Raw genomic sequence first — 25,201 nt, 5'->3', positions numbered from 1 at the left:
GGGCTGAAAAAATTGCAGGCATTGTCGGGCTGGGGTCGGGTAGGGCTTGAACACGTCGGGTCAGGGCCGGGTTAGGGCTGGAGATTTAAGCCCGTGCAGGGCTCTACAAGTAATGCCTAACCCAACCTGTGGGCGTCCAAAGGTCATTTTAAAGCACAGTAAAGTAGCAATACACAGTCAATCCACTTGGTGATACACTTACAGCAGCTTCAATCTTATTTTAATTAAATCTCAATTGCAGTAACAAAAACCTTTCGGACAAGCCCAGTCTAGTCTATAATAGATACGTCTGCTTGGATCTAGTAAGGTCACAGCCACAAAAGAAAAAGCTTGGGTAAAGATGAGACTCTCAACAGATGCTATTGATTCTGGTGTAGAGTTACAAACAGTATCAGAAGTTGCTGGTGCAGTGTACAGTATATGATGCAAGTGCATTTAAATGATCAGCAAAATATAGCTGCTTCACAGCACTTCTGAATGAATAACACAAAGGTGACCTAGTTTAAGCATGATGTTTTTATCTTATGCAGTTTTGTCTTGAAATTAGCTTTTTTGTATTAAGTTGAGATTTTATTCTTGGTCACAAGGCCCCCCTTTTGGAGGTTTTTATCAGGTGTATTAAACATATTAACTTATTGAACATAATGTACAGAGACTCTCAGTTGATTCATGATTTGTTTAGTAGGGGTGTGCGTGTGTGTATTCACCTATCATCTGTGCGAAGGCCTGTCTCCCATGTGCCATACTGGCTGTCTGTCTCCTGCACCAGATTGTCTGTGTCTTTATTCTCATCGCGTCCGATTACACTCCGCTTAACCAGTTCCTGTAGAGAGGAGGAAGAAAACATTTAATCTCATTTGATAACCTGAGATGTGATAACTTGAGATGTGACAAAAAACATAACAGTCCATTATATGTGTAAGATGCACTGTTGTAATGGTACAACTTTTGTTTAGCATCCAACAAGACTGGCTTTATAACCTGAGCTAATGCATTTTGTTTGTTAAATTCCCTGAACTGACAGCCAGTGACCACAGCTATGACAAGTGAAAGTTACCACAAAAAGAAAAAGATTCAGGCCATGTAAATTAGTGATTTCTGTCACATCATTTAAAACAAATACACAACTGAAATAAAAACGCAACTTATATATCTTTACAATTCCAGATATGTGATTTTATAATGCAGAACTGTAACACAACCACCAGGTGGCACTAAATACACTCAAGGCATAAATTATTGTCATCTCTCAGCCACTCCCTTTGGGTGTGTCCAGAGCTGGACATTAGCCAATCATTGAGTACAGAGATGCAAACTGCCCCTGGGAGCATAAACCTTTTCTCGCATACGTGTGTCATTGAGAACAGAAAAAGCAGAACTAAACCCATTAGAGCCATTAAACCCTGACCACATTTTAACGAACTGGCCTGGAAACACCAGTCAACTGAAACTGATTTAGAGTCAGCATTAAACCAATGATATGGTTGGGGAAAATGTCTGTTATACGAGGCATGAAATAAGTTATGTGCAAATGACTTGCAAGTAAAGCAGAATCTGTGATTAACTGTTGGTGTGAAAAATTGAAAGACTGGAAAAACCAAACAGGAAGATACTGGCAAAAAGACAGCAAGGTCCAGTGAAAGTACTGGGATGACCTCATAGAAAAATACTGGTAGAACTGGTGTTCATTCAACCGTGCCACTTTTAATGAGGAGACTACAGAGAGTACAGTGTATCCAACACACGCAAACAAGAAGTTATCATCTCGTTGATCACATGCAAAACTCGGTTTGAAAAATAGTGTACATACTGTGACTATGTGACTGTTCAAAAACTTACTAGGATACATAAAATGCATTGTTTTAGCCAAATTTGAAGGCAGTATCACAAGTGTCCTTTGTAGTTAACCAATCCCAGAATTCACTACAATGCTAAATTGAAGATGATGGACTATGCACTCCATCAGGTACAAAAGTTGTCACCGGGACATTATTTTTTTTAAAGGTCCTAATATAATATGTGCATTGGTCGAATTATGTCAAAGATTATAGCGGTCCCCTAGCTAAGCCCCACCCACTGGACCAAGCCCCCTGTCATTATACGGTCACTGTGATTTCACAAAGTAAGATGTGATCTTAAATTTTTGTTGGTCCTGGATCAGCGTTTTAATCACTGAAGGCCCGTTATTTTGTGTATTTGGTTTATTCAATGTGTTCACGTGGTTTATGGTTAAAAAACACATTATTTTCCACATGCCATACAATTTTTGTAGCTCCAGATATCCTGTCTTCCTGAAACGCACTGATTTTGCACAAAACTCATTGACTTGAAGAGCTCTGTGTCCCTGATTGGCCAGCTAATCTGTACATATTTATTGGCCTGAATACCTCTGATGTCAGCCGGAAATGTGACGCTCCTTACCATGTTTGAAAGATTTGCACACTTAAAAAATGCTAACAGGAGTTAACTTACAGGCTGTGAGATAAAGCGAGGGGAATTATGATAATGTCGGTCTTGTCCACTTCAACAAGCCCAGGAAGTAAACTGTTGCCTACAATCCGTGTGTTTGTTGTAGTCCAAGAAAAGAGATTTACATTGGAGACAATAACTGGCGTCATCGTTTACTTTAAGGTATGTACCTTTTGCATATTGTCAACATGTACTAAAACACACTTACACACCAAAGGAAATGTAAAACCTTGAATCGGACCATAGCTGCTCTATGAATCTAAATATCTGTCAGTTCCTCCAGAAAACATTGTGAGGTGCACTTACATTTATTTCAGATAGAATTTTTTGGATTAGTATATTGTGAAATTGGGACAATTAATGGGCAGTATCGCTTTGTGGCAGCGAAGCACAGGTCCGGGACCACCCCAGCCCCCCTCAATTTGAAAAATGAATATGTACCATTTTGAGGTATGTATCCCTACGGTACTAATATGCACCTTTTATGTACAAAAGTGCACTTTTTGAAAAGGTACTGACCCAGTGACAACTTGTGTACCTTCTTGTACCTTTTATTATGAAATTATTTTTTTCATTCAGCTCTAAAAAATAACAACCTATTGAAATATAGTCAGTGTAATAAAAAATTAAAAACTATCTCTTTTACCAAATATTGGTGTGTGCTATGCACATTTATGCTTACTGGAGTACAACACGGTTAGTTTAGCAACATGCTAACATTAAACTTAACTGTGAATCAAGTCTGCCATGCAGAGCACTATTTGTGTGGAGCAGCGAGATGCTGTCTATGCAGAGCAGTCCAAATCTGTCAATAATGACCATAATGCTATGTTTGTAAGCAGCTTACTTAGGCAGCAAGTCAGTTTTGAAACAAAGCGTGTCTGTTTGAAGAAATAGTTCATTCAAATATGAAAATTGTTGTTTACTCACCCTCAGGCCATTATATATGACTTCCTTTTTTCGGTTAAACACAAAATTCTTATCTGGAACTCAACATGGCAAAGTTCCGAAAAGCACATACATACAACATTAAAGTAATCTAAATGACTCTAGTGGGACTTCTAAAGCAAAACAATAGTTTTATTCCAAATTGCTTCCTACCCACTTAAATAAACAAACGGTGCTATATAGCACCAAAAGTGGTTCTTTGCTCGTAATCATAGAAGAACCATTTTTAGTGCCATATAGCACCGGTGAAGCACCTGTGAAGCACCTATGTAGAACCACATAGTGCTATGTAGAACCATATGTGGTGCTATAGTGGTGCTATATGGCCCCTATATGGTTCTTCACTGGTGCTTCACCGGTGCTATATGGCACTAAAAACGGTTCTTCTATGATTACGAGCAAAGAACCACTTTTGGTGCTATATAGCACCATTTGTTTTTAGAGTGTACTATTGAGGGGAATAGCCATTTGTAGTGTTGTCCGAAATTATAGTGGACATTATCGAGTGCACTTATTCAATACATGATGCACCGCAACCAATGTACACTCGATGGAAAGCCTCTACTCCTTCACTATGAGGCGCGTGTTAAAGGAGCGGTGAATCAAGGAATCAATTTTAACTTGAGCTTTTGTTATATTTATGAGGTCATGGTATTTGAACAAACATCCTGTACGTTTCAGAACTGAAAACGTCCTTGTTATTGTTACGGCCAACTGTTATGGACACCAAGCCCAGAAAAACCCAAGGTTCTGGAATGTGCCTACCTGTGACGTAGTCGATCATTTAAACACCGCCTCCACTTAACATCTACTATGGAAGCCCCGCCTACTGGTTCGCCAAACTGGATAGTTTATCCAACAAACAGGTCGTCGAATATTGTTGTGGAAAAACAGTGTCACTGCATAACCTTCCCTCGCAATCTAATATTAGGAATGCGTCATTGAAGTTTTTTTTTATAAAGAAGTTCCAAGTCATGTGGGTAAAACACACTGGATTTGCAGAGAGACTGCAATTAAAAAGCAATGCTATTCATTCAAATTGGATTCGGAAAGAACGGCACAGCAATTTTATGCGGAAAAAACACTTTAGTACTACGTGTCACTATTGCTTTGTTAGAGATTGCTTGATATGTCCTGATTGAGTCTAATATCCATGCCTAACCATAAAGTAAGTAATAAGGACTTACCATTCACTCGAACACACTTAAGCATCCCTGTGTCTGTGCTCAAGCCAGCCAGGTTTTGAAAACACAGTGAACCTGATTCTGATGCGCACTTCTTGTGTTGTTTACGGCAGTGCTTTTTCAGCATTTCATTTTATCAGGTATGTGCGTGTACCATATTTTTCCACTGGCAGCACGATTAACATGGCAGGGCATCTCCGGGTTCAAGGTCAGATATTAGATTTTATAAAAGTCTAGTCTAAAACAGCATACCAACCTGTTCTTTCAAAAAAAATTAAAAATTGAGATTCGAATCTAGAATTGAAAATGTAATTGAATCGAGATACCCCAAAACTGGTATCGGGTATCGGCCTCGATACCACATTTTCTAACTTGTTTGACTCTGTGGAATTATCTTATTTTGACTTAATATAAAATATTCCTTAAATTTGTAATGGTCTGTCATGGACCCAGTACCACATATGAGATACTGTTTGAAAGCTTAGAGTCTCTACTTTCTTCAGATATGCATCACTTTGAGATATGTTTTACTGTAAGAAAGTTATTTACACTTAATTTACACTATCACCCCCCCGACAATTTATTATATGATTTAATATTCACATATTTCATATTTTTTAAGTATAACACACATGGGCAAGTCTTATATCAAATGAAAGCTCTCATTCTCAGGAATAAGGATACATCATAATTTTTGCTCTATTATTAACACATATCCAACAATCGTTGAATGAATAATAAGGTAAAAAATGGTCTTTTGTAAACATATGTGAAACTTGAGTGTGGACTGCCTCAGATAGCACATATAGCCACAAATGATACACCATCTTTTATTTTAGGTCCTTCTCTAAAAAATGAGTCCATTCACAGCATTTTCTTTGGTTGTGTGCATAATATATGAAAAATGTATTTTCACACCCTTTAGTAAAATGAGAATATCTTTTGAATGCGACATGCTAAAGAGTTCATTCTTTTTTGGGTGTTTACTGTCTGCTGCTGGTAACAACCAGAACTGTCTGCAGTCTGCTAGAGCACCCAGAAACAGAGTTATACACTATCAAAGACAGTATTTACAACATAAAAAGGAAAATTTGGTGTTTTATCATATGAAAAACAACATAAATAATATTATTTGTCACAAACAGCAGCTTTTTATGTAACTTTAAAGGGTTTTCTGCAAAATGATATAAAGATATTGCATTTATTCCACTGTATGTGGTTATGGGAGCACTTCAAATGTTTTTAGGCAAAAATTTTATACAAAAAGGGTATTATTCCTCCCATCAGTTGGAGTAAAATAACTTTTGCATTTATTATGATAGAGAAAAATTTTTCCTCTGTAAGCTGCCAATTGCTGGAATCAAACAACACTGTCTGCAGGTTTCGTTCCCACTCAGGGCCAGAGTTATACAGTTTTAAATACAGACTTTAGAAAAAAAACATCAAAAAGCGCCTATTTATTTTTGTGTTTATTAGAGGACTGACAACACATACAACCATGTTGAGCACTTTTGACAGTGTTTTATGTAATTTCAAAGGGTTTCCTGGAAAATGATACCAAACTTTTGAATGTGCACCTCTGCTTGTGGGTATGAGAAGCTTTTGAAATTGGGTAGGCCAAATCCAGACAGAAATCCCCAAAATAGCCTCAGAGTGTAAGAGTGTACTCGTACTCGTTAAAAGTCCTGTAATCGATACCACGGTCTGAGAAATGTTTATGTTTGAGCGGCGTGTAAGGGGTTAATGCCTCTTGTGTTGTCCAAATAAGCAGAGTTTACAACAAACTGGAAAACTAGTCCCTTGTTTTTTTGTTACATTATATGAATAAGCTGTTACCTGTAAATTAAAATCATGTTTTTATTAAATACTCAGTATCGGCAAGTACTGAAATGCAAGTACTCGTACTCGTATTCCAAAAAAGTGGTATCGGTTAGGGCTGTCACTTTTTATTCGATATTCGAATATGCATTCCAACATGACGTGAAATATCCGTATTCGAAGTATAAATAAACCATCCGGTTTTTTAAATGCCATGTGTAGCGCATTTTTTACAGTAACACCTCGTAATAGGAAGGATGCTGAGAGTGAGACCGACGACGGCAACTGTGCGCAAGAGAGGGAATCAAATGGGACCAAAATTAACCTCATGTGCATGTCAAGATAGAATTATAGTTTGTATATAAAATGACATATTGTTTATAGTGTTAAATATTATAGCAGAATAAAAAGCTTGTGTTAATACGTTCGCTTATGAAATTAGCATGTATGAAGATAATTTCATAATTTTTACAACGCAATGTAAACTTTATATTAAACAACAACAGCATTTGTCTTTTAAACAGATTTGAAATGATCATGTGCTGACTGTTGCGCGTAACATTGACGACAAGTGAGATCTGCTTAAAGCGGTAAGTTTAATTTCATCTCAAGTATCAAAGGGTTTGTACTCTCTATCATTGAAAACGGGCAAGCAAACAGCACACGCAGGGTTAATGTACTTGTGAATGACGGCTCACAAATGCGCGGGATAGGCTTTGTATGTGTGCTTGTTGTCAATTACAGTTATGGTCACAAACACGCTCAAGCGCGGGTTATATGCTTGTCAATGACGGGCATTAAATCCGCTGAGTTTTCTGCCGAAATCTGCGAGCGCGAATTCCGTTTGCGTCTGCCTATATACTCCTGCTGCTATTTAAGTTGTCACGTTATTGTTTGTAACTGTTCTGAATCATTTTTTTCAGTTTATAAGTTTGTTATTCATAAGTTGATAACCTGCTGTTTCAAACATTAAGTAAAAAAGTAATCCAGACAACCCTGTTTATGACTGTCACTGTTAATAATTTTGTGATTGAATCTCCATTACGGTGGGTTTTTGATGCGCGTGGGGGGGGCGCCTAGATATTCGAATATATTCAGATACATTGCATGATATTCGAAATCCGTTCGAATGTGATTTTTCTCAAAAGTGACAGTCCTAGTATCGGGGCATCCCTACTAATAGATTCTGATTTTTTCTGGTGTTAATTATCTAAATGCAACACACATATAATAGACTAATGTGCTTTCTGGAGCTTCACCATGTTGACCCCTATGAGAAGATAACATGAAAGCATTTTAAGATGAAATGTTTGTGTTCAACTGAAGAAAGTAATACATATAGGTCTACATCTGGGATGGTATGGGGGTGAGTAAATTGTTAAAGATTTTTATATTTAGGTGGTGAACTATTCTTTTAAATTGATGAGCATTAACCTGAGCATTAAGATAATGACAGTGTTTGTGAGTGTGACTAAGTATAAAAGGAGAGTGTGTGTAGAGGTTGTTTGCATTAGACAACACAGCACAGGATGTCATTCATCAGCTCTGCCTTTCCTGACAGGAAAAGTAACAGACAACAGAAAACAGTGAAACACACACCTCAATGATCCATACATATCTGACACATCTACTCAAACTGACCGTCACACACTCACAATTACTTTATAACAGTTAATGAAATACTGATTTATCGTCCAGACAAATTAATTAAATCAGTTTCGTAATTGGCATAAAGAATTACCGTTTTCCATTTCAACATCTCTGAGTTTATCTCATTTGCTGTATTAAATTGCATTAAGTACATATCGACAAGGATATAACCGTGGATTCAAAATTGTAATAATGTTGCAATCATTTAAGCATTGAGACACTATTTTATAATAGGCCATCAGTTGGGACTGAACCAGCTAATATTATTTGCCTTGACAAGGGCCAAGATTGCTGTTTATTTCTGACTGTCTTGGCTTTCCATGCCGTTTGCACCTCCTTTGCTTCAGGGGTCCAATACTTTTGCATGTGATAATTGCATGGGTTGTTACCAACATCTGGTGAAATCTCATGTCAATAGCACCTTTAGGAATAAATTTACTAAAAAAGTAACTTTTCACGACTTTTTTACCCACTGTAAGTCAAATAGCACTCTGAATTTAACTGGGAAGTTTTAATGCAGTACTGTGCAGACCTGCTCGCTATGTAGATATCAGTCCTGCCACCAGCTTTAAAAAAAGACCACTAGTCATAAGCACAAAGTGGATTGGACAAAGAAACAGCAATGGAGTCTGTCTGTGAAAGATATCGGTGCGGCACACAGGTCAAAAACAAAGGAGTACAATGGCTCAGACAGCTTTAAAATAATGACTGCTAGACTAACTTATTGATTCTACGACACAACTATAGTAACTAAACATAAGTCATCACTATTGATTAATACATTCAAAAAGATGACAGGAACCTATCTAAAGTAGACTGCATAAAACGGTACCATAGATTTGCCAGAAGAATGGATATTTTTAAAGGACTTAAAAATCAACTAATAAATAAGTTTTAGGATTTTCCTCTCATTTCTGTCCAAAGTTGGGGGTGTGCACACCAAAGCTGCTTTGTCGTTGTACGATGCGCCGGTTGGTCTTTGTGATATTTGTCACAACTGATATTTTTCAACTTTCAACGTTCAGCGCTGAAAAAACGCTGAGCGTTTAAGCGCAGAAAAAAACCTTGTGCTTCCATTGGAAACAATTAAAAACTTTCGCCTGCCGCGGGTGTAAAAGCTTTGGTGTGCATGCCCCCTAAAAGTGCAGCAGGTTTTGAATGTGAATAAATCCAAAACACGAGCTGAAATTATGCTGTTGATGCTAAGCACTTGACAAGGAAAGCCGATAGAGGAATGCCACAAACAGCTGGTGCCTTATTAACCTAAAGCTTCAGCACAAATTCATTTGCATCAGCTATGAGTGCAAACATTGCATCAGCAGAGTATTTGTGTGAAGTTTTGCACATCTTTGCATATATCCTTTCTTAAAATGTCATCAAATGGGTGTGGTTGGCTAAAAGTGCATTGGGTTTTGGTTACGTAGACAATTCAGGTTTATGTCAGGTTAAGTCTCATAAACTAAGCTTGATATTAACACCAAAGCATTTTCACAGGAGGACACACCTTGAACGGCCTGGTTGGCTAGTCCATGGAAAGCAAATTTTGTTCGGTTCCTGCCAAAGACACACACACACTTATAGGGAGTGAGGTAACATTAGTTACAGTTGCCTAGAGGGCCACATTGACAATGTAAGGGTGTAGGCCGCAGAAATAACACTATTTTATTTAAAGGCAAATAGTGTGGATAAGAACACTCTTATCTGAAGCATTCAGTGTGAGAATAACTAACACACAGCATATGTGTGTGTGTAAGAGAGAGAGAGAGAGAGTTTCTCGCCATGAACAGGAAGAGTGCGTCAGGGGAAGCGAAGGAACAATAAACGGATGGAAAGAAAGGATGAGAAGAAGGGTAGTCATGACTTTAACTCAACTGATGTTGCCTTGTGGCGGCAAACAAAAGTTGGTGTTTGTGCATGTTTCATCTCCACAACTTCAAATCTACTCCTTGTATTAACGTAATACTCTTATGCTATTAAATATCGATCTTTTTACATTTCCACACGCACGTTTTATTGTAGTGTGTGCGCATACATACATTTTCATCTTGCATTCTCACCAACACATTCCACCAAAGGCGTGCCTACATTCTCCTTAGGGAACATCAAACATTAACAACTGACTGCTTGCGTTATGATGCAGCTGAGTAGGACGCCTTAAATATAAAAGACTCAAGCTTATCGAATTTGAGACAACCAGGCCTATCTCTACACGTCTACACATCACAGATTCAGCTTTGTAGGAAACCACAGTAACAGCTCATAATCTGCTGTAAAAGACTGAAAGTGAGGCTGGTGGTGCAAAGTCATGTTGTACTAAAAAGCACAGAACCAGCAATGAACATTAGATGTTTTATGTATTTGATCTTGGCTTTTGAATGATTATCCATGCTTTTACAGACAATGATGCCAAACGTGGTAATATATATTATTGCTATATCAACAAAACCCTAAATGCATACATTCTTACAGAATTTACCTACAACTGAAGATGATCAATACAGATTTCATCACTTGACATTCCTCTAAAGCCTGATTTATTCTTCTGGATTGGACCTACTACGCCGCAGGCTATGCGTCAGATTTCATTTATACTATTCACATAGACAGCAACTTTTGTAACACTCTTTAGCTTGTAGGGGTGTAACGGTTCAAATTACTCACGGTTCGGTGCGTATCACGGTTTTAGGGTCAAGGTTTCGGTACGTTTCGGTGCACTTTGGTCACAACAGGCTTCTTTACAAACATAAAAAACGTAGCCGTTTTAACCTCTGCCAAAATCAAAATTTTCACTTAAGAGCACTTGTATTATTATACTACATGTACCAAATACAGTGCACCTCAAAATGAACATAAAATAGCTTGGAACACTGGGTTACTTTTTATATTTTATGCCACTATCTTCAAGTTTTTTTGCAAGACCAACAACATTGTGGTGATGATGGCCCAATAAGTGACTCGTCATATTAGATGTATTCCCTTGAGCATACGGCACTCGCGAATTTTACAGTTTTGTCCACGTTTTCTTGAGCATCGCTGCTGCAATAGATTTTGCTGGTGGTGCCTCTATAAGCGGCTTTTATCCTACGTTTGCCGCACTAAACGGTCCGCGCCACACACACACACACGCGTGCGCACCAACACGTGAAGAGGAACTGTGGGGTTGGCAACAGATTTGCATACTTCAAGTTGATTGGACAGGTACTCTCACCTAAACACATGCAGAGCTTATTCAGAACCATACATTAGCAGTTGTATGCATTATTTTTTCACCAAACTATATTAGAAATGCGCAGTCGAATCAAACACTGTGCACCGTGGTGCACGTGCGTCCCAAACCGTGGGAGGATAACGGGATGATTCGATTCTTTACCGAGAACCGTTACACTCTTATCAGCTTGGTCAATCTTTTTTAATCATCGCAAGCGGAAAAGCGTATGAGCATATCCAACGATATATACCACAGTTTTTTTTTTACAGCAGACCAATCACAGCACTTGTGGTCTGCGTAGAATTGATGCACTCTTAAGGGGGGTCGCACACCGGACGAGAAGCATCGCGTCTAGGGCAACTGGGAGGTATCGTACACCGGAAGTGCACATTTAATAGTGCGAGCTCAGTCAGATAGTGTCTACTTCAAATGCTAAACATACGTGAGCAGCCAATGTTAATCGTTAATTGATTTGGGACAAATATGATGTTATTTAATGTTACACTACTGTATGGGTGGCGTGACAGGATTTGAGCAATTTCCTGAGTCGTAGCTGGGCAAGGCAGACAAGCGCCACCTGTAGGTGCCGGTATGTGTATACTCATAGAAAACAATGTGTTTTTTGAGAACGTCCAGTGTGTGTTGGGGAGGTGTGTGTCAGGGTACGCAACTATGCATAGGCTATGCTATACCCTCTACGCAGAAGTATAAATTGGCCTTCCAAATTGGGATTCCACTGGTAAGATTCACATTATGTTGGCATTCATGCACCCTCATCTTTTTGAGCATACGATATTGCAGGCAGGCATGGGCCAGTATGAGATTTTGTGGTATAATAACCTTAAGCAAAAATATCACTGTGTTACAGTTAAGGATGCGCTCGAGTACTTAAACATGGCATCGATGATCGATCACAAAAAAACGTACAACATGTATGTCAGGTGAAAATAAAGACTATACATTTTTATATTATTTAAATTATTTTTAAAGTATTTTGTAATATATATTAAATGTAAACATCAAATCAATGATTTAATTAATTTTGTGTAAACAGTTTTGAAACCTTGACTCTTTAAAATCTTGGTATATTAACCGGCCCATGCCTAATTATATGTAATGCAGTTTTGTTCCCCGGAGCTTCTGTCTGCTAATATTAAAATATGTGATGTGTTGTTTATCTATACACTGACATTTAGGCATGTGACGCACACACAATTCTAAACCTGTAATCCCAAGGGCAAGTATACCAGTTAAGAATACATGTTAAAGCTTGCTCATGTATACTAATATATAATACAGTTAAAGGGGAGATGAAGCAGGGTGCCTTTGTGCTTCACCATGAGAGTGCCAACAGCCGAAGGACACAGGAAATGGCACGTTATGGACAGTTAATTTTGTTACTATGATTATATACCCGTTTTAGATCACTTTCTGGACAAACAAATCTATTGGACAGTTCTTACTTTGGCTCACTATTTTTGACACATACAGTGAGTGAGTGATGTAGGAGAGGCCTATGATTGACAGAGCTGAATGAATGATTATTATTAGATGTGACGTGACTAAATTTTAGCTATCAGTGGGAATACAACTTGAAACCTGCCCACCAGCATTCCCTTCTTTCACACCATATCACTGTCTTATACAAACAGCTTTTAAGATTACTTACTGTTGTTTTGACAACACCCCTTGCCCTTGGCTGGCACACACCTAAACATCAACAATGAGCTTTAAAATTTACGTGGACTCTTAACTCCACGAAAAAAAACAGAGAGGAGTTAATGGTACAACGTTACTAAAGGCGAGGAAAATGTTGACCAAATCGGTCAAGAATTCACATTTTAGTTTGTTTTAATACAAAGCTTACAACTACAAACGCTTAAAGTTCACGTTCTTCCTGATCCCATTTTTTAAACCCTAGTTAGTGTGTAATGTTGCTATAATAGCATAAATAATACCTGTAAAATAATAAAGCTCAAAGTTCACTTCCAGGCGATATATTTTCTTTAACAGAATTCGCCTTTCAAAGCCTACAGCGAATGGCTGGTTTGGACTACAGCCCTCTACTTCCTGCTTTAATGACGTCAATAAAACAGTTTTTTGACTAAACTTCGCCCACAGGAATACGTCAGTCGCCAGCTAAGCTAACGGCAAGCTAAGCTGCTATCGAATCACAACACACTAAACAAACTACACAATCAAAACTCGTTACGTATTTCTGAAGGAGGGACTTCACAGAACAAGAAAGACATCAGCCCGTTTATAGGACAGTGAAAACAGCGCTATACAGATAAATAAATAGTGTAAAAAATACCACGTTTTTTTATACGTGAAACATGAACACGTTGCGCACTGTAAACACATCAAAGCTTCAAAACCACGGAAAGAACAGGACCTTTAATAATACTTATAATGCATGTTATTCATAAATTGCATGGAGTATAGTTAGAATTTTTTTTTGTCTTTTTTAGGATCTTAACCTAACCCTAACCGTGGTACCCATCCATATTCATTGTATGGAAGAGCTCTCTTCGCCTCATCGAACCCATCGAACCCATCTGATGAAATCATAGATGTAAATGTACTGCCAGTCTACATTATGTCTTACTGTATGTATGAGGCTCCAGTATGCATATGATATCAGACTAGCTCTGCAGAAGATCAATATGTGTCAATCATGCTGACCTAACTTTTCCAGAATGCACTTCTAAGCTCAGTGAGAATCCAATATAGTAGCTTCTCTACTACCAATGTCGAAGGTCAGATCACCAGCAAATGCAAATACATGAAGAGAATAAGATGCAAAGTCCACAAGTCGATTAAACCTTACGGCAGATGGAAATTTAGACTTAGGGCACACTCACACTATCCAAACTAAACAGTGCCCTGGCCAGCTTGCAAAGGTGGGCTGGAGCACGGTAAGCTTGGGCTCAGGTGTGATCACTAATCGCGCCAGAGCGCATTTCAAAAGGAGAGACGTCAATTGCGCGACCACTCACCTTCATCTGCCTTCTTAAAAACGTTCTGATGCGTGCAGCGGGGTTACGTGAATGTCTGAGCTGCACAAGCGTCAGATCAACTAAGCAATATGATGGCATGTGAGGACACGATGGGTTCTAGTGTTAAAAGAGCGCTTTACTTCCTGCTTTGTTCAAAACGAAACCATGCCCGGGGCTCGGATCAATAAAAGTACATTGTGAGTGCGTGCTTCTGGGGGAGTAGGGAGGAACAATCGCACAGGGGCATGGTTTGGTTTGGACAGTATGAGTGCGCCCTTAAAGGCGGGGTGCGTGATTTTTGAAAAACACTTTGGAAAAGGGAGTCGGGCCGACTACCAAAACACATTGTACCCAATCAGCAGTAAGGGGCGTGTCTACTAACTGACATTGTTGCATGGGTTGCGTATGGGTGAGGCGGGTCTATCAAATGAATGACCAGATTCTATGGAGGTAGGGGTGTGTTTGTTAAGTTGATTTCAAATGTCAACACTGGCTTTCAAAGATCATGCACCCCGCCTTTAAGACTGTCTTTGTCAGTAAGATTATTCTGGATTGTCTTTCTGTTCTAAAGCTACTTTAAACAAGCCTTGGTTTAATTGCAGGTATTGGCTAGTTTCTCAGCCTGGTCTGGCTGGTGGGCTTTGTTGATTTGACTAGTCAAGCGAACTGCGCCCCCAAAAGCATTGTTTGCTTGACTAGTTTGACTGCTTTGTACTGTGCCTGAGTGCGGTTTGGTTAATCGCAGCCTGACGCGTTTGCAGAGGTGGCATCGGAAAGCAGTGTGAGTTTAAATTATGCCAGAACGCGGTTCAAAAGGCGACATGCCATTTAACTTCATCATCTGCTTATGTAAAACCTTCAGATGCACGCAGCACGGTAATGTGAACGTCTTTGCGTCTCAAACGATTAGAAATAGCAGAAACATAACATTAAAATTGGCTCCAGTGTTGAGAAAGCGTATTACTTCCTGTTTCTTCAAAACAATCACATTCTAATGACGAAAGCACGCTCGGGCACAGATCGATAAAAGTACAGTGTGAATGCAAGCCTGTGTGGGAGTGTGGCAGGGGGACATTTGCGTTTGGGCACTGTTCGGTCTGGTTAAAGGTGGGGTGGGTGATTTGTGAGTCGGGCCGAGTACCAAAACACACTTGTAGCCAATCAGCAGTAAGGTGCGTGTCTACTAACCGACATCGTTGCCTGGGTTGCGTATGTGCGGGGCGGGTCTATCAAAAGAAGGTCCAGATTCTCTTGGGGTAGGGGCATGTTTGTTTAGGTCATTTCAGATATCAACATTGGCTTTCAGAGATCATGCACCCCGCCTTTAAGTATAATATGAGTGTGCCCTCATAAAAAATCAGCTTGGCCAGACTGAGAGACCAACTTAATCCAACTAATGTTGTAAAAAGGTCTTGATTATATGTTTTTCAGCAGTGAACACTAGCAAACCAAACAAAAGTAAAACAAGGGTCAGAACAGTTTGTCTATTTTTTTTCAAATTTCTCCCCCCATATACAGTTATTTTTAATGGTATGCATTTACAGACGCAACTTCTACGAAAGGGTTTTGCATGCTAAGTACAGTCTGACAGTTATAGCTGTCAGTACACAAAACCTGTATAACATCTGTACTCTTAAACCCTGTCTGAGAAGTTGTGTCTCTAAATTCAACCTCTTTAAGGCATCTACAGCTAAAGTCTTTCTTTTATAAGTCTGCTATTGCTGGCATAATGCATAATCTATAATACACATTCGTACTTGCTTTGGCCACGGTGTCATGTCTCATGTTATTTTTTGAAGCGTTGCATTTCTAAGACAGCATGCCAAGTTAAATATACCAGTACATGCCCTACTATGTATTTGTGGTCTGTGATGTGGCCATTTATGAGATGATGATGTTAGTGCATGGAGAGATTGTATATAGTTTCTCTTACAGAGGACGGCGTGCTCGGTGAAGCCAATGAGGTCGTTCGTCTCCGCACGGAGAAGCGTTGTTGGCTGCGCAGGCTGAATCTGCGAAAGGATTCTCGACTGCGATTGGCAAGGCTGCGCAGGGAAGCGGCCCTTTTAAAGTCACCTCCTTCCTCTTCACCACCTCGACCAGTTCTTCTCTCCACGCTGTTGGACACCATACTGACGGCACCTTGGAAAGAACGGCGTACGTTTCCCATCCAGCCCGACACGTGAGAGTGGGCCACCGTCAACTTGTCACCCAGATACTCCATCCCTAGATTTGGAGCGAGTAATCTTTGTGTATATTCTTTTGAAGTTTTTTCAATAGGGTCAGTTTAGCTGGAGACGCCCAGTGACATCCAAAACAAACCCCTCACATAGAGACAACTCTCGAAGTTCAAATTCCACATCTGCGTTCAAACTCCATGGTTGTGTACCACTAAGCAGAGCAGTCATCGCCTATTTAAAGAAAGTTTATGGCATAGAGGACCTTCACGTTAGCTCTGTCCAGGGACTAAAATGTCATTCTGGCACGTTGTGTTTTCAGAGCAAAGGCAGGACAGATGTTTCTGCACTGCAGCAAGAGGAAAAGCACGATATGCCATTCAACTCTCCACCATGCTCAATATGAATCTACAGTAGCTCAAAAAGCGTACCTCAATTTAACATCAACAAAGACGTACGTCAAAGATGTATAGTAGGCATGAACTCAGGGATTAAGCAGCACAACGTAATTCATTAAAAATACATGGGACTTTCCTATCAGGCTCACATACGTCATCATTCTACAGTTTTCCAAGATATCATAGAAAGAGCGGAAATACACGACACCGGGTTTTCCAAGAGGTCATAGTGCTATCCACAGCAGTCCTGCAATTCCTCAAGTTATTGTAATTATGTAACCACAGAACCACCAGCAATCACATCCCAAAACACAACATAGAGGAGCGCAATGTCATAAAAGCGACATTTAAACGTCATTCACTTTAACATTTGCATTTCCCAAATCCTGTTCCTCTGTATTTAAGTCTGATATGAAAAGCTAAGCATATCGGCATCTTGCACTTGCATCACTGAACGACCAACAATCTAATTTACATTTCATAGAGAAATAACTCCTAGCTGCTGTCAGCTGCGTCACTCCTAAACTGGAAGTGAACTCCTACATAAATATTTTTGTCCAGGGGTCTTTGAGTGGATCTGTCAGCAGAATCGTATATTCAAACAAATGCTAGACAACCCATGAATCAGAGCTGTCACAAACACACGCACGCTTTCCCAGTCGCGTCTCAGATCCGTCAGGCAACTGCAGATCACACGTCCAAAAACCTTTGACGCACAGATTGAAAACGCCGTCCACCTGTCAGTTCACGAAGCATCAACCTCAGGCGTAAGGTCAGAAACAAGGTGCTTCGCTTTAAGAACACGAACTACACAGGGGTCCAGGTCGAAAGTCTGTACGTAAAACATTGAAGTTATTGAAGCAGAAAGTATCCAGTTGGTTTCGCAGATGTTGTCACGCAAGTCCAACACTATATTGAGGTTGTCTCTTCCTTTGGTTCCATTGTTCCCGAATATACGTTCCTGCAGGTACTGGCAGGTAGAACAGAAATGCGTCAGCTTTCCTTGCTGCTGTTCCCCTGTGCTATAGGACTTGTGCTCAAGGAGAAAACCGAGGGAGGAGAAAAACGAAAGCACAGGGAGAGTAAGATGGGAGGGGTGAGGGAAGCCAGTGATATGAGAGAGAGAGAGACAGAGAGAGAGAAAGATATATGCACTGCAGTGTTCAGCTTACAGACGAGAGAAAGAGAGAGAGACACACACACAGAGAGAGAGAGAGGGGTGCATTTGTTATGCAATACTGTCAGCAGCTCATTTTGCTGAGCGAAAAAAGAGTGTTTGATTAAAGGATACAATAAAGATGGCAGAAAGAAATTCTCAATAGCAACAAATAAATACTAGGAAATATACATGTGTATATTACAGAGAGTCGCTCGGGCTTTTAACACATGAAGAGTTGTAAAGGCACAGTAGAGCACATGGTACTATGACTGAGTTTGCTTTGCAAATTGACACCCCTGTCATGCAAACATCACTAAAGACTAACCAAACCTTGCTGTCCTGTCCTTGTCATGCTTTTCATATCCCTTCACTGTACTTACATTATGCTATGAATTTTTAAATTGTTCATAAACAAGCTGATATGAACATTAAAACTTAACTAAATGTACTTACTGTATATTATAGATTAGTGGATCATGTATAATTTGTTCTTAAGTTATTTGTAGTAAGCAATCGTGAGAGGACAGAGCCTGTTGAGCGGTATTTCAGTGCCCCCTGATGGACTGAAAGTGCATTGTATTGTAACATGTAAATAAAAAATATGATCGAAAAAACAGTCCAACTAGACCGTTTTCTAATCCCATACATAATTGATCAAATCTGAGAAAAAAACGCAAATGACCGGTTCGTACAAAAGATAAAGATTTCTTGTTTTAATTGAGGCACACTGCACTTTAAAACACAGTCAAATTATTTGGGGATAACGTAGATCGTCAGGTTTCTCACAAATGTATAGAGTCCATGTTAGGTTGAGTGTACACTGTGCTTACTGTCATCAAATCAGACATATTAAACACATTCAATTTAGACTTGTTTTCAGTAAAATTCAGTGCTGGACAAGGATTAATCACAATTAATCACATAGAAAAGTGAATTTTGCATAATATATGAGTGTGTGCTATGTGTAATAATTATTATTTTTATATAAATACACACACTAGAGTATGTATTTAAGAAACATTTACATGTTTATATATTTATTTATATTTGTATATATTCTATATGATATATACATTTTAAAAAATTTATATAAATAACAAATGTATGTGTGGTTAAACATACATAATAATTACACACAGTACACACACATATATTATGCAAAAAAACTTTTCTTTTGTATGCAATTAATCTCAATAAATCTTTGGCCACCACAACCAAAAATATCAAAAAATTCTTAAATTAAGATGTATTTTCTTGATAAACAAAATGACGTAGGAAAATAAGTCTATTTTATAGACAAAAAATATAAACTTTAAGTGAATTTGTGCTTAATAAATTTCCTTTTTTCTTAAACACTTTATTCAAGAAAAAATTTCTAACACCATTGGCAGACTTTTTTGCTTGTTTTAAGCACGAATTCGCTTACATTTTATATTTTTTTGTCTAAAAATTTGACTTATTTTCCTAGGTCATTTTGTTCATCAAGAAAATACATCTGAATTTAAGAATTTGTAGATATTTTTATTGAAAACAAGTAAGAAAGACCTTTTTTGCAGTGCACTCGTTTTATAATTTCATAGAAATGCTGTTTTGACTATCTTGTTAATGTGATGTCACACTGCCAAAGCCCCCCAAAGCAACTGTCCGACTGGTTTACTTTATCCAAAACTTAACTCAAAAGCTTTTCTAGATGTGTTTGCAGCACTAATGCGGCTAAAGATACTATTGTCCAAGACTGTATTCACAGGAATCAGATCTATTTTTAACCAAAAGCAGTTACTTCTAAGCTAATTTTCTTTCAAAGGTACACTTTTTGATCCTGTCCAAATAGGGGCATTTTGGACATGCTATAATAAATGATCTGTGGAATATTTTGAGCTGAAACTTCACAGACACATTCTGGGCACACCCTAAACTTATATTACATTTTGCAAAATGGGCATAATATTGGCCCTTTAACGTATGCATTATTTTCAATTAAACTTTTATTAAATTATTTTTTAATTAAACACAAATTGTCAATATATCTCTGTGATAAAAAATTGTTAAATGAGAGAAATAGAAATGCTAATAATCTCAGTCTTCCAGACTCTGTATGTATTGATCATACAGTATGCATCTGTTACAGGCAATATCAGCTTTCAGCTTAAAAGTCAAATGAAATGCTCCAGTTTCAAAAGTACAGATGGTACAAAAAACACAAATCACGTTAAGATTAAATTAAGGAACATTAAGTCAAGAGAGTCTTATAAATGTCAAAAGCCAATCAATGGTAAATTGTTTTCTGTTCCTTGTATAGACAAAGAAAGAGTTATGTAGTGTCCTTCCTGTGTGACCAACAACACACACACACACACACACACACACACACACACACAATACATGGCATCACATACTGTCAGCATAGTGGAAGAAAATCAGAAGAAACTTATAAAAATCTCTAATATGAAAAGAATCTTCCTGATTTATCCAAATGTAGACACAACGGCGCACCCAATATAAACTCTGCTGAGTGGTCAAATGATGACAGTGAACCCTATCATAATATCATGAGAAATGACTGCTTCATGAGTCATGACACTGCCATCTGCCTAACAGTAAACCAGCTGAGGAACTGAGATCTGCAGATTTCAGGATTCTTCCCATGACTGTTTCAGTCACATGCTCAGTTTTAAATCAATAATGGTTAAAGACGCTTCAAAGCCAAATTTGATTTTTGGCAGATGGGATATTAAACCTCTTGCACCAATAATACAGTGTGATAAGTTCATAATGACCGTAAGAGGAAGTGTTCATTATAGGTAGCTGTAAACAACACTTCCTCATGAAGAGCTTGATGATGTTACTATAAGCACACGCAAGCTACAATTTGTCATTGAATGAGACCTATACTGTCGAATTAGATTTAATTTGAGATCATTTAGGTAAAAAATAGTAAATTTTAATAAATACAAAAATGAACTTCTCAAATATGTGAAATATTTTAATCTTGATTTTTGTTTCTAATTGCTAATCCTAAATCATATCAGATATACAGTTTATGTCTGCATTATGATAGACATGTATATGTTCTGTATGCCTGTGTAGCCTTGAACCTAACCTTAAACTGATTAAAAAAGTTTCATCAAACTGCAAAGATTTCATGTACCAGTTACATTTGAAAGGGTTGTAGCAAATCACACTATTAGTATAACAAAGAGCAATTCAAACAACAAAACAGAATAAGTAGTCTGAAAGTTCTAATGTACCCCTGAAAACCACATGTGGCCCATACAGGAAGACTAATAATGCTTGACACTACTTCCTCTTGATCAACACTTTACACGCTTACATTAAAATGTTGCTCATACCATTACAACATTCAGGCTTGAAGAAACAACAACACAATCAGGCTGTGTGATCATATTTTAACAATATTATTGAGTAAGATGATGACAAAAGATGACATAGTAACATTACATTGCTTTATATTATTCTGGTATTCTGAATCATAGTGCAAGCTGACTGCTCCTATGACACAGCAATAGCAAAGCTAAGTGTTTAGGAAAAAGTGTCAAAATGTGCTTATTTTTGTTTAAATACACTTGTTTAGTTTTGAGAAAAATGTGTAGACATGTTTAATTAAGACAGCTACATATTTTCAAGCGATCAAGGTTATACCAATTGCAATTTACACTTTTTTACAGGTTTTTTTTTGTGTTATGCTATTTAACACATTATGTGTCATTTTAACACATTACGTGTCATTTTGTGTTAAGATAAGTTACAACACAAGTTGTGTTAAAAGTAACATAAAATGTGTTAGAGATGTGTCTAGTTTGGGAGAAGACATTTAGTGTGTTGTCACAAAATAACACTTACTGTGTTGTTTTAACACATCCGTTTTTAGAGTGTTCATTTATTAGATATTATTAGCATATTGTAAACAGAACAACCTAAAATATGGTAAGACAACACACAGAAGCCGTACACAAAATGTATGTACTGTACATATGTACACAAAAGCTGCTAAAGCTGCATTAGTGCCCGATCACACCAAACACGTTTATGGGCAGGCGCCTTTTTTAATGATTTTCTATGGACAGTGAGCGTATGCATGCGGAACGGCTTGCATTTTTTGCCGCAGTGCTGAGAGCGTAAAAGCGCTGACGTCATTCACGTCTTTCCATTGGGAGAGGCGGCCCTTTCGTGGTAGTGACAGAAGTTGCTTGGAACAACCGGGACTGCACTTACTCTCTCCTGCGTGTTTGTGCACCTCTCACCTTCTATCAAGGTCAGAGCAAGTGAAACCGGAAATAAAGTTCGCACCAGACTAGGACTGTAACGATTTATCGTGCAAATGCGCGTTTTTGAATTTGAATGAATTACGGTGAAATGCCACAACATCCAAAAGCCAGATGGCGCTCTCGTGCAGAAACTCCAATTGTGCCACAGAAGTAGTAGCATTTACAAACCATATTCCAGGAAATGTCTAGAAGAATATTTATATCACTGTTCTTCAGATTGTTTCAGGTATTTTTATGATAATAAAGAATATTTTGAATGATTTTGTTTAACGAGTGTTGCTTTGTTATATGCACGTTATAAAGGACTCCGACTCTTAATGATTTTAGATTGATAAGGACTTCTTATTGACCAAAACGCCAGTACATGCACAAGCTGCGCATGAAACACAAAAATCCTGGCCTTGCGATGCAGAATCTATTTTAGACCGGTGTTTTTAACGGGACATGCGATATATCGTTACAGCCCTAGACCAGACGCGTATCGCGTCACCGCATGTGCGTCCGATGAAACCATCTATATGACAGTTAACAAAAACATTTCAATATATTCAATATTTGATTGACAGGACAGCTGGCTCTGTGGTTGCCTAGCAACACCTTGCGTTTGCAGGCGTTTTAAAATGCGTTTGTTCTGATTGGCCCTTTAGGGAGTTTTTAACTATTTGAGCGATATACTGTATGGGTCAGGCTCTTTAAGTTATACTGCTTCCAGGCTAAAGTCTCATAATCCAAATTTTGACTTCAGGTCATTGATCTCAATCTTTGACATGACCTTAGTCAATGATAAAGATATCATTTTCACAGAATGTTCTTTGCATTATGTAGGATGAATTAGTTTAAATCTAAAAAAAAGGGTTTTCAAAGGCAGGTTACATTTAGTCTGACACGGAAAGCCCCTGCCATGGCCTCACCTTAGTCATAAGAAGATAAAAGAATTGAACAAAATACTCATATCCATGAGGAAGAAGCAACTTCACCAATCAATTCACATAAAAGCTATAATGCACTTATATAAATCACATCAGAAACTGACACATGGGACAAAGGATTAGTGCATTGTCTATACTGTCGCACAGTCATTGATTAAGGTTTAAAGACTCAGAAGTCAAAGCTTTCCGCCTACTATATATATACGTGCCTTCTGGAAACATGCGGTTTGTTTGTAATGGCATTACAATAAAGTATGCTTACCCACAGCCACCAACAGCAGTCAGGAAGGATGTGATAAGACATTTCTTTTAAAGCAGATCTTCCTACTTTGTTAACCCAATAGTATATCGTACAGAATATATCCTCTCACATTTGAGATGATCATGCGATTGTTCTTCTCAACCTCTATCGATAGTTATAAATCTCTTCCTGTACCCATGAGCACATAGTGATGGCAAAATGACTCTACTTATATGATGACCAGTACTTAGAGAAGATGAGAGCGAGAGAGAGAGAGAGAAAACAAGCTTCCTCTTCAAGACCACATACACATACCCACGTAACCGGTCCAAAAAAGCTAATGTGTAGAAATAAACAAACAAACTTTTAGATAGCATTTGATCACACACACAAAAACGCTTCCACTATAAATTATATTCATTTTTACATGACAAAAAACTACTATAATATAATAAAACGACTGTAGTCCCTGTATTGAGAGATTTCTATTTAAAACAGAATCAAAGGAAAGAGGATATACCAACTACCGGGTCAGCTACACATTTATAGCCAAAGATGAATGTGAATTTTGTAATCATGGCTGTAATAACGTCATTCATACAGTAGATGGCAATACATACAAACACAGAATAACCTTACAAAACACAACAACTGCCTTGGAAAATAAATGTGTGGAAACACTTTCTTCTTCAAGCTAAGGCCTTATCAATCACCTGATTTCTACGAAGTCATCCAAATCAGGAAAGTTATTTTTATCCTTAGTACACAATGCAGAAACTGTAGGGTAACCCCACCTTTAAATATGAACCTAACCTAAGACTTGTTAGTGTCTGTTTTGTCTGTTACACATTCTTATATCTACTTCTATCATTCATCATTCAGAAAGAAAGGGTTTAGAATAGCTCAGCTATTACACAGTAACTTTTGAGGCACGCCTTTTCTGTTTTCTGACTGCATTCCTGCACCACCCACTCTCTCACATGCATAAAAACAAAAGCTTGGCTTGGCTTTCATACTCAACAGTTTAAAAAAATCTAAACAAATACAAACATCTCCAAAACACCTAACAACATTTCAATATGGTCTTATACAAGACTAGAACACCATCAGATAGAGCCTAGTAAACATCATTAGCTAAGAGCTGCGTACCAGAAAGGGTCACATGACAACTGTTTTTCACATTGTTAAGAGCTGCTCCAACATCTGGACTCTGAAAGTTTATGACATCACCATAACCACCAAGCAATCTCTTTCTTGTTTTGTACCATTTCTATTAGAACATGGAAAAGAACTCTTATGTAAGATATACGCTTGTCCGTGTGCAAAACTTAGGACCCAAGCAATAAAAGCAAGAAATGGAATCTCTATTTTTACAGCCCTTTGTCCAAATTGGCATCAAACATTGAGAAATACTCAATTTGTTCAAATGTACCATGAAAACAGTGTATATGAAATGTTTATTAAATTAAAAATAGTAAATTAGCATGCTCTTACCGGTCTCTCTTCACTTTTATCCCTGTGTGCGCTCCGACTCCTACGGGTTCTTACATGGGCAAGTGAGCCATCCTCAGAACTTTCTGAGGGTGCAGACTTTCGACACATACTCCTTGAACGTTTCTACACAAACAGACAGAAGGAGCCCTTTAGTACATTTACAGACAAGGTTGGTATACAGCACAAAAAATAATAAAAACAAAGTGGAACCATTTTTGTGTATGTATTCAAGAGGGCATGT

General features: G+C 38.1%; 2 protein-coding genes across 4 annotated transcripts in view; one reads left to right on the top strand and one right to left on the bottom strand.

Annotated features, from left to right (window-relative positions):
- LOC135729597 (calsenilin-like) overlaps positions 1-25,201 on the top strand; it is a 189,460-nt gene that overhangs the window by 52,182 nt on the left and 112,077 nt on the right. The gene's annotated exons all lie outside the window — the stretch shown is intronic.
- LOC135729599 (uncharacterized) overlaps positions 1-25,201 on the bottom strand; it is a 53,445-nt gene that overhangs the window by 9,158 nt on the left and 19,086 nt on the right. For all 3 annotated transcript variants that reach the window (XM_065247385.2, XM_065247384.2, XM_065247383.2), the window contains 2 exons: positions 24,961-25,083; positions 708-823 (listed from right to left, as the gene is read on the bottom strand). In XM_065247385.2, coding sequence (XP_065103457.1) covers positions 708-823; positions 24,961-25,083 — 239 coding nt within the window. The remainder of the gene's footprint in view (positions 1-707; positions 824-24,960; positions 25,084-25,201) is intronic.

The sequence above is a fragment of the Paramisgurnus dabryanus genome, chromosome 11 (assembly GCF_030506205.2).
Source record: "Paramisgurnus dabryanus chromosome 11, PD_genome_1.1, whole genome shotgun sequence".
Lineage (NCBI taxonomy): Eukaryota > Metazoa > Chordata > Actinopteri > Cypriniformes > Cobitidae > Paramisgurnus > Paramisgurnus dabryanus.
This window is presented reverse-complemented; position numbering and strand designations above follow the sequence as displayed.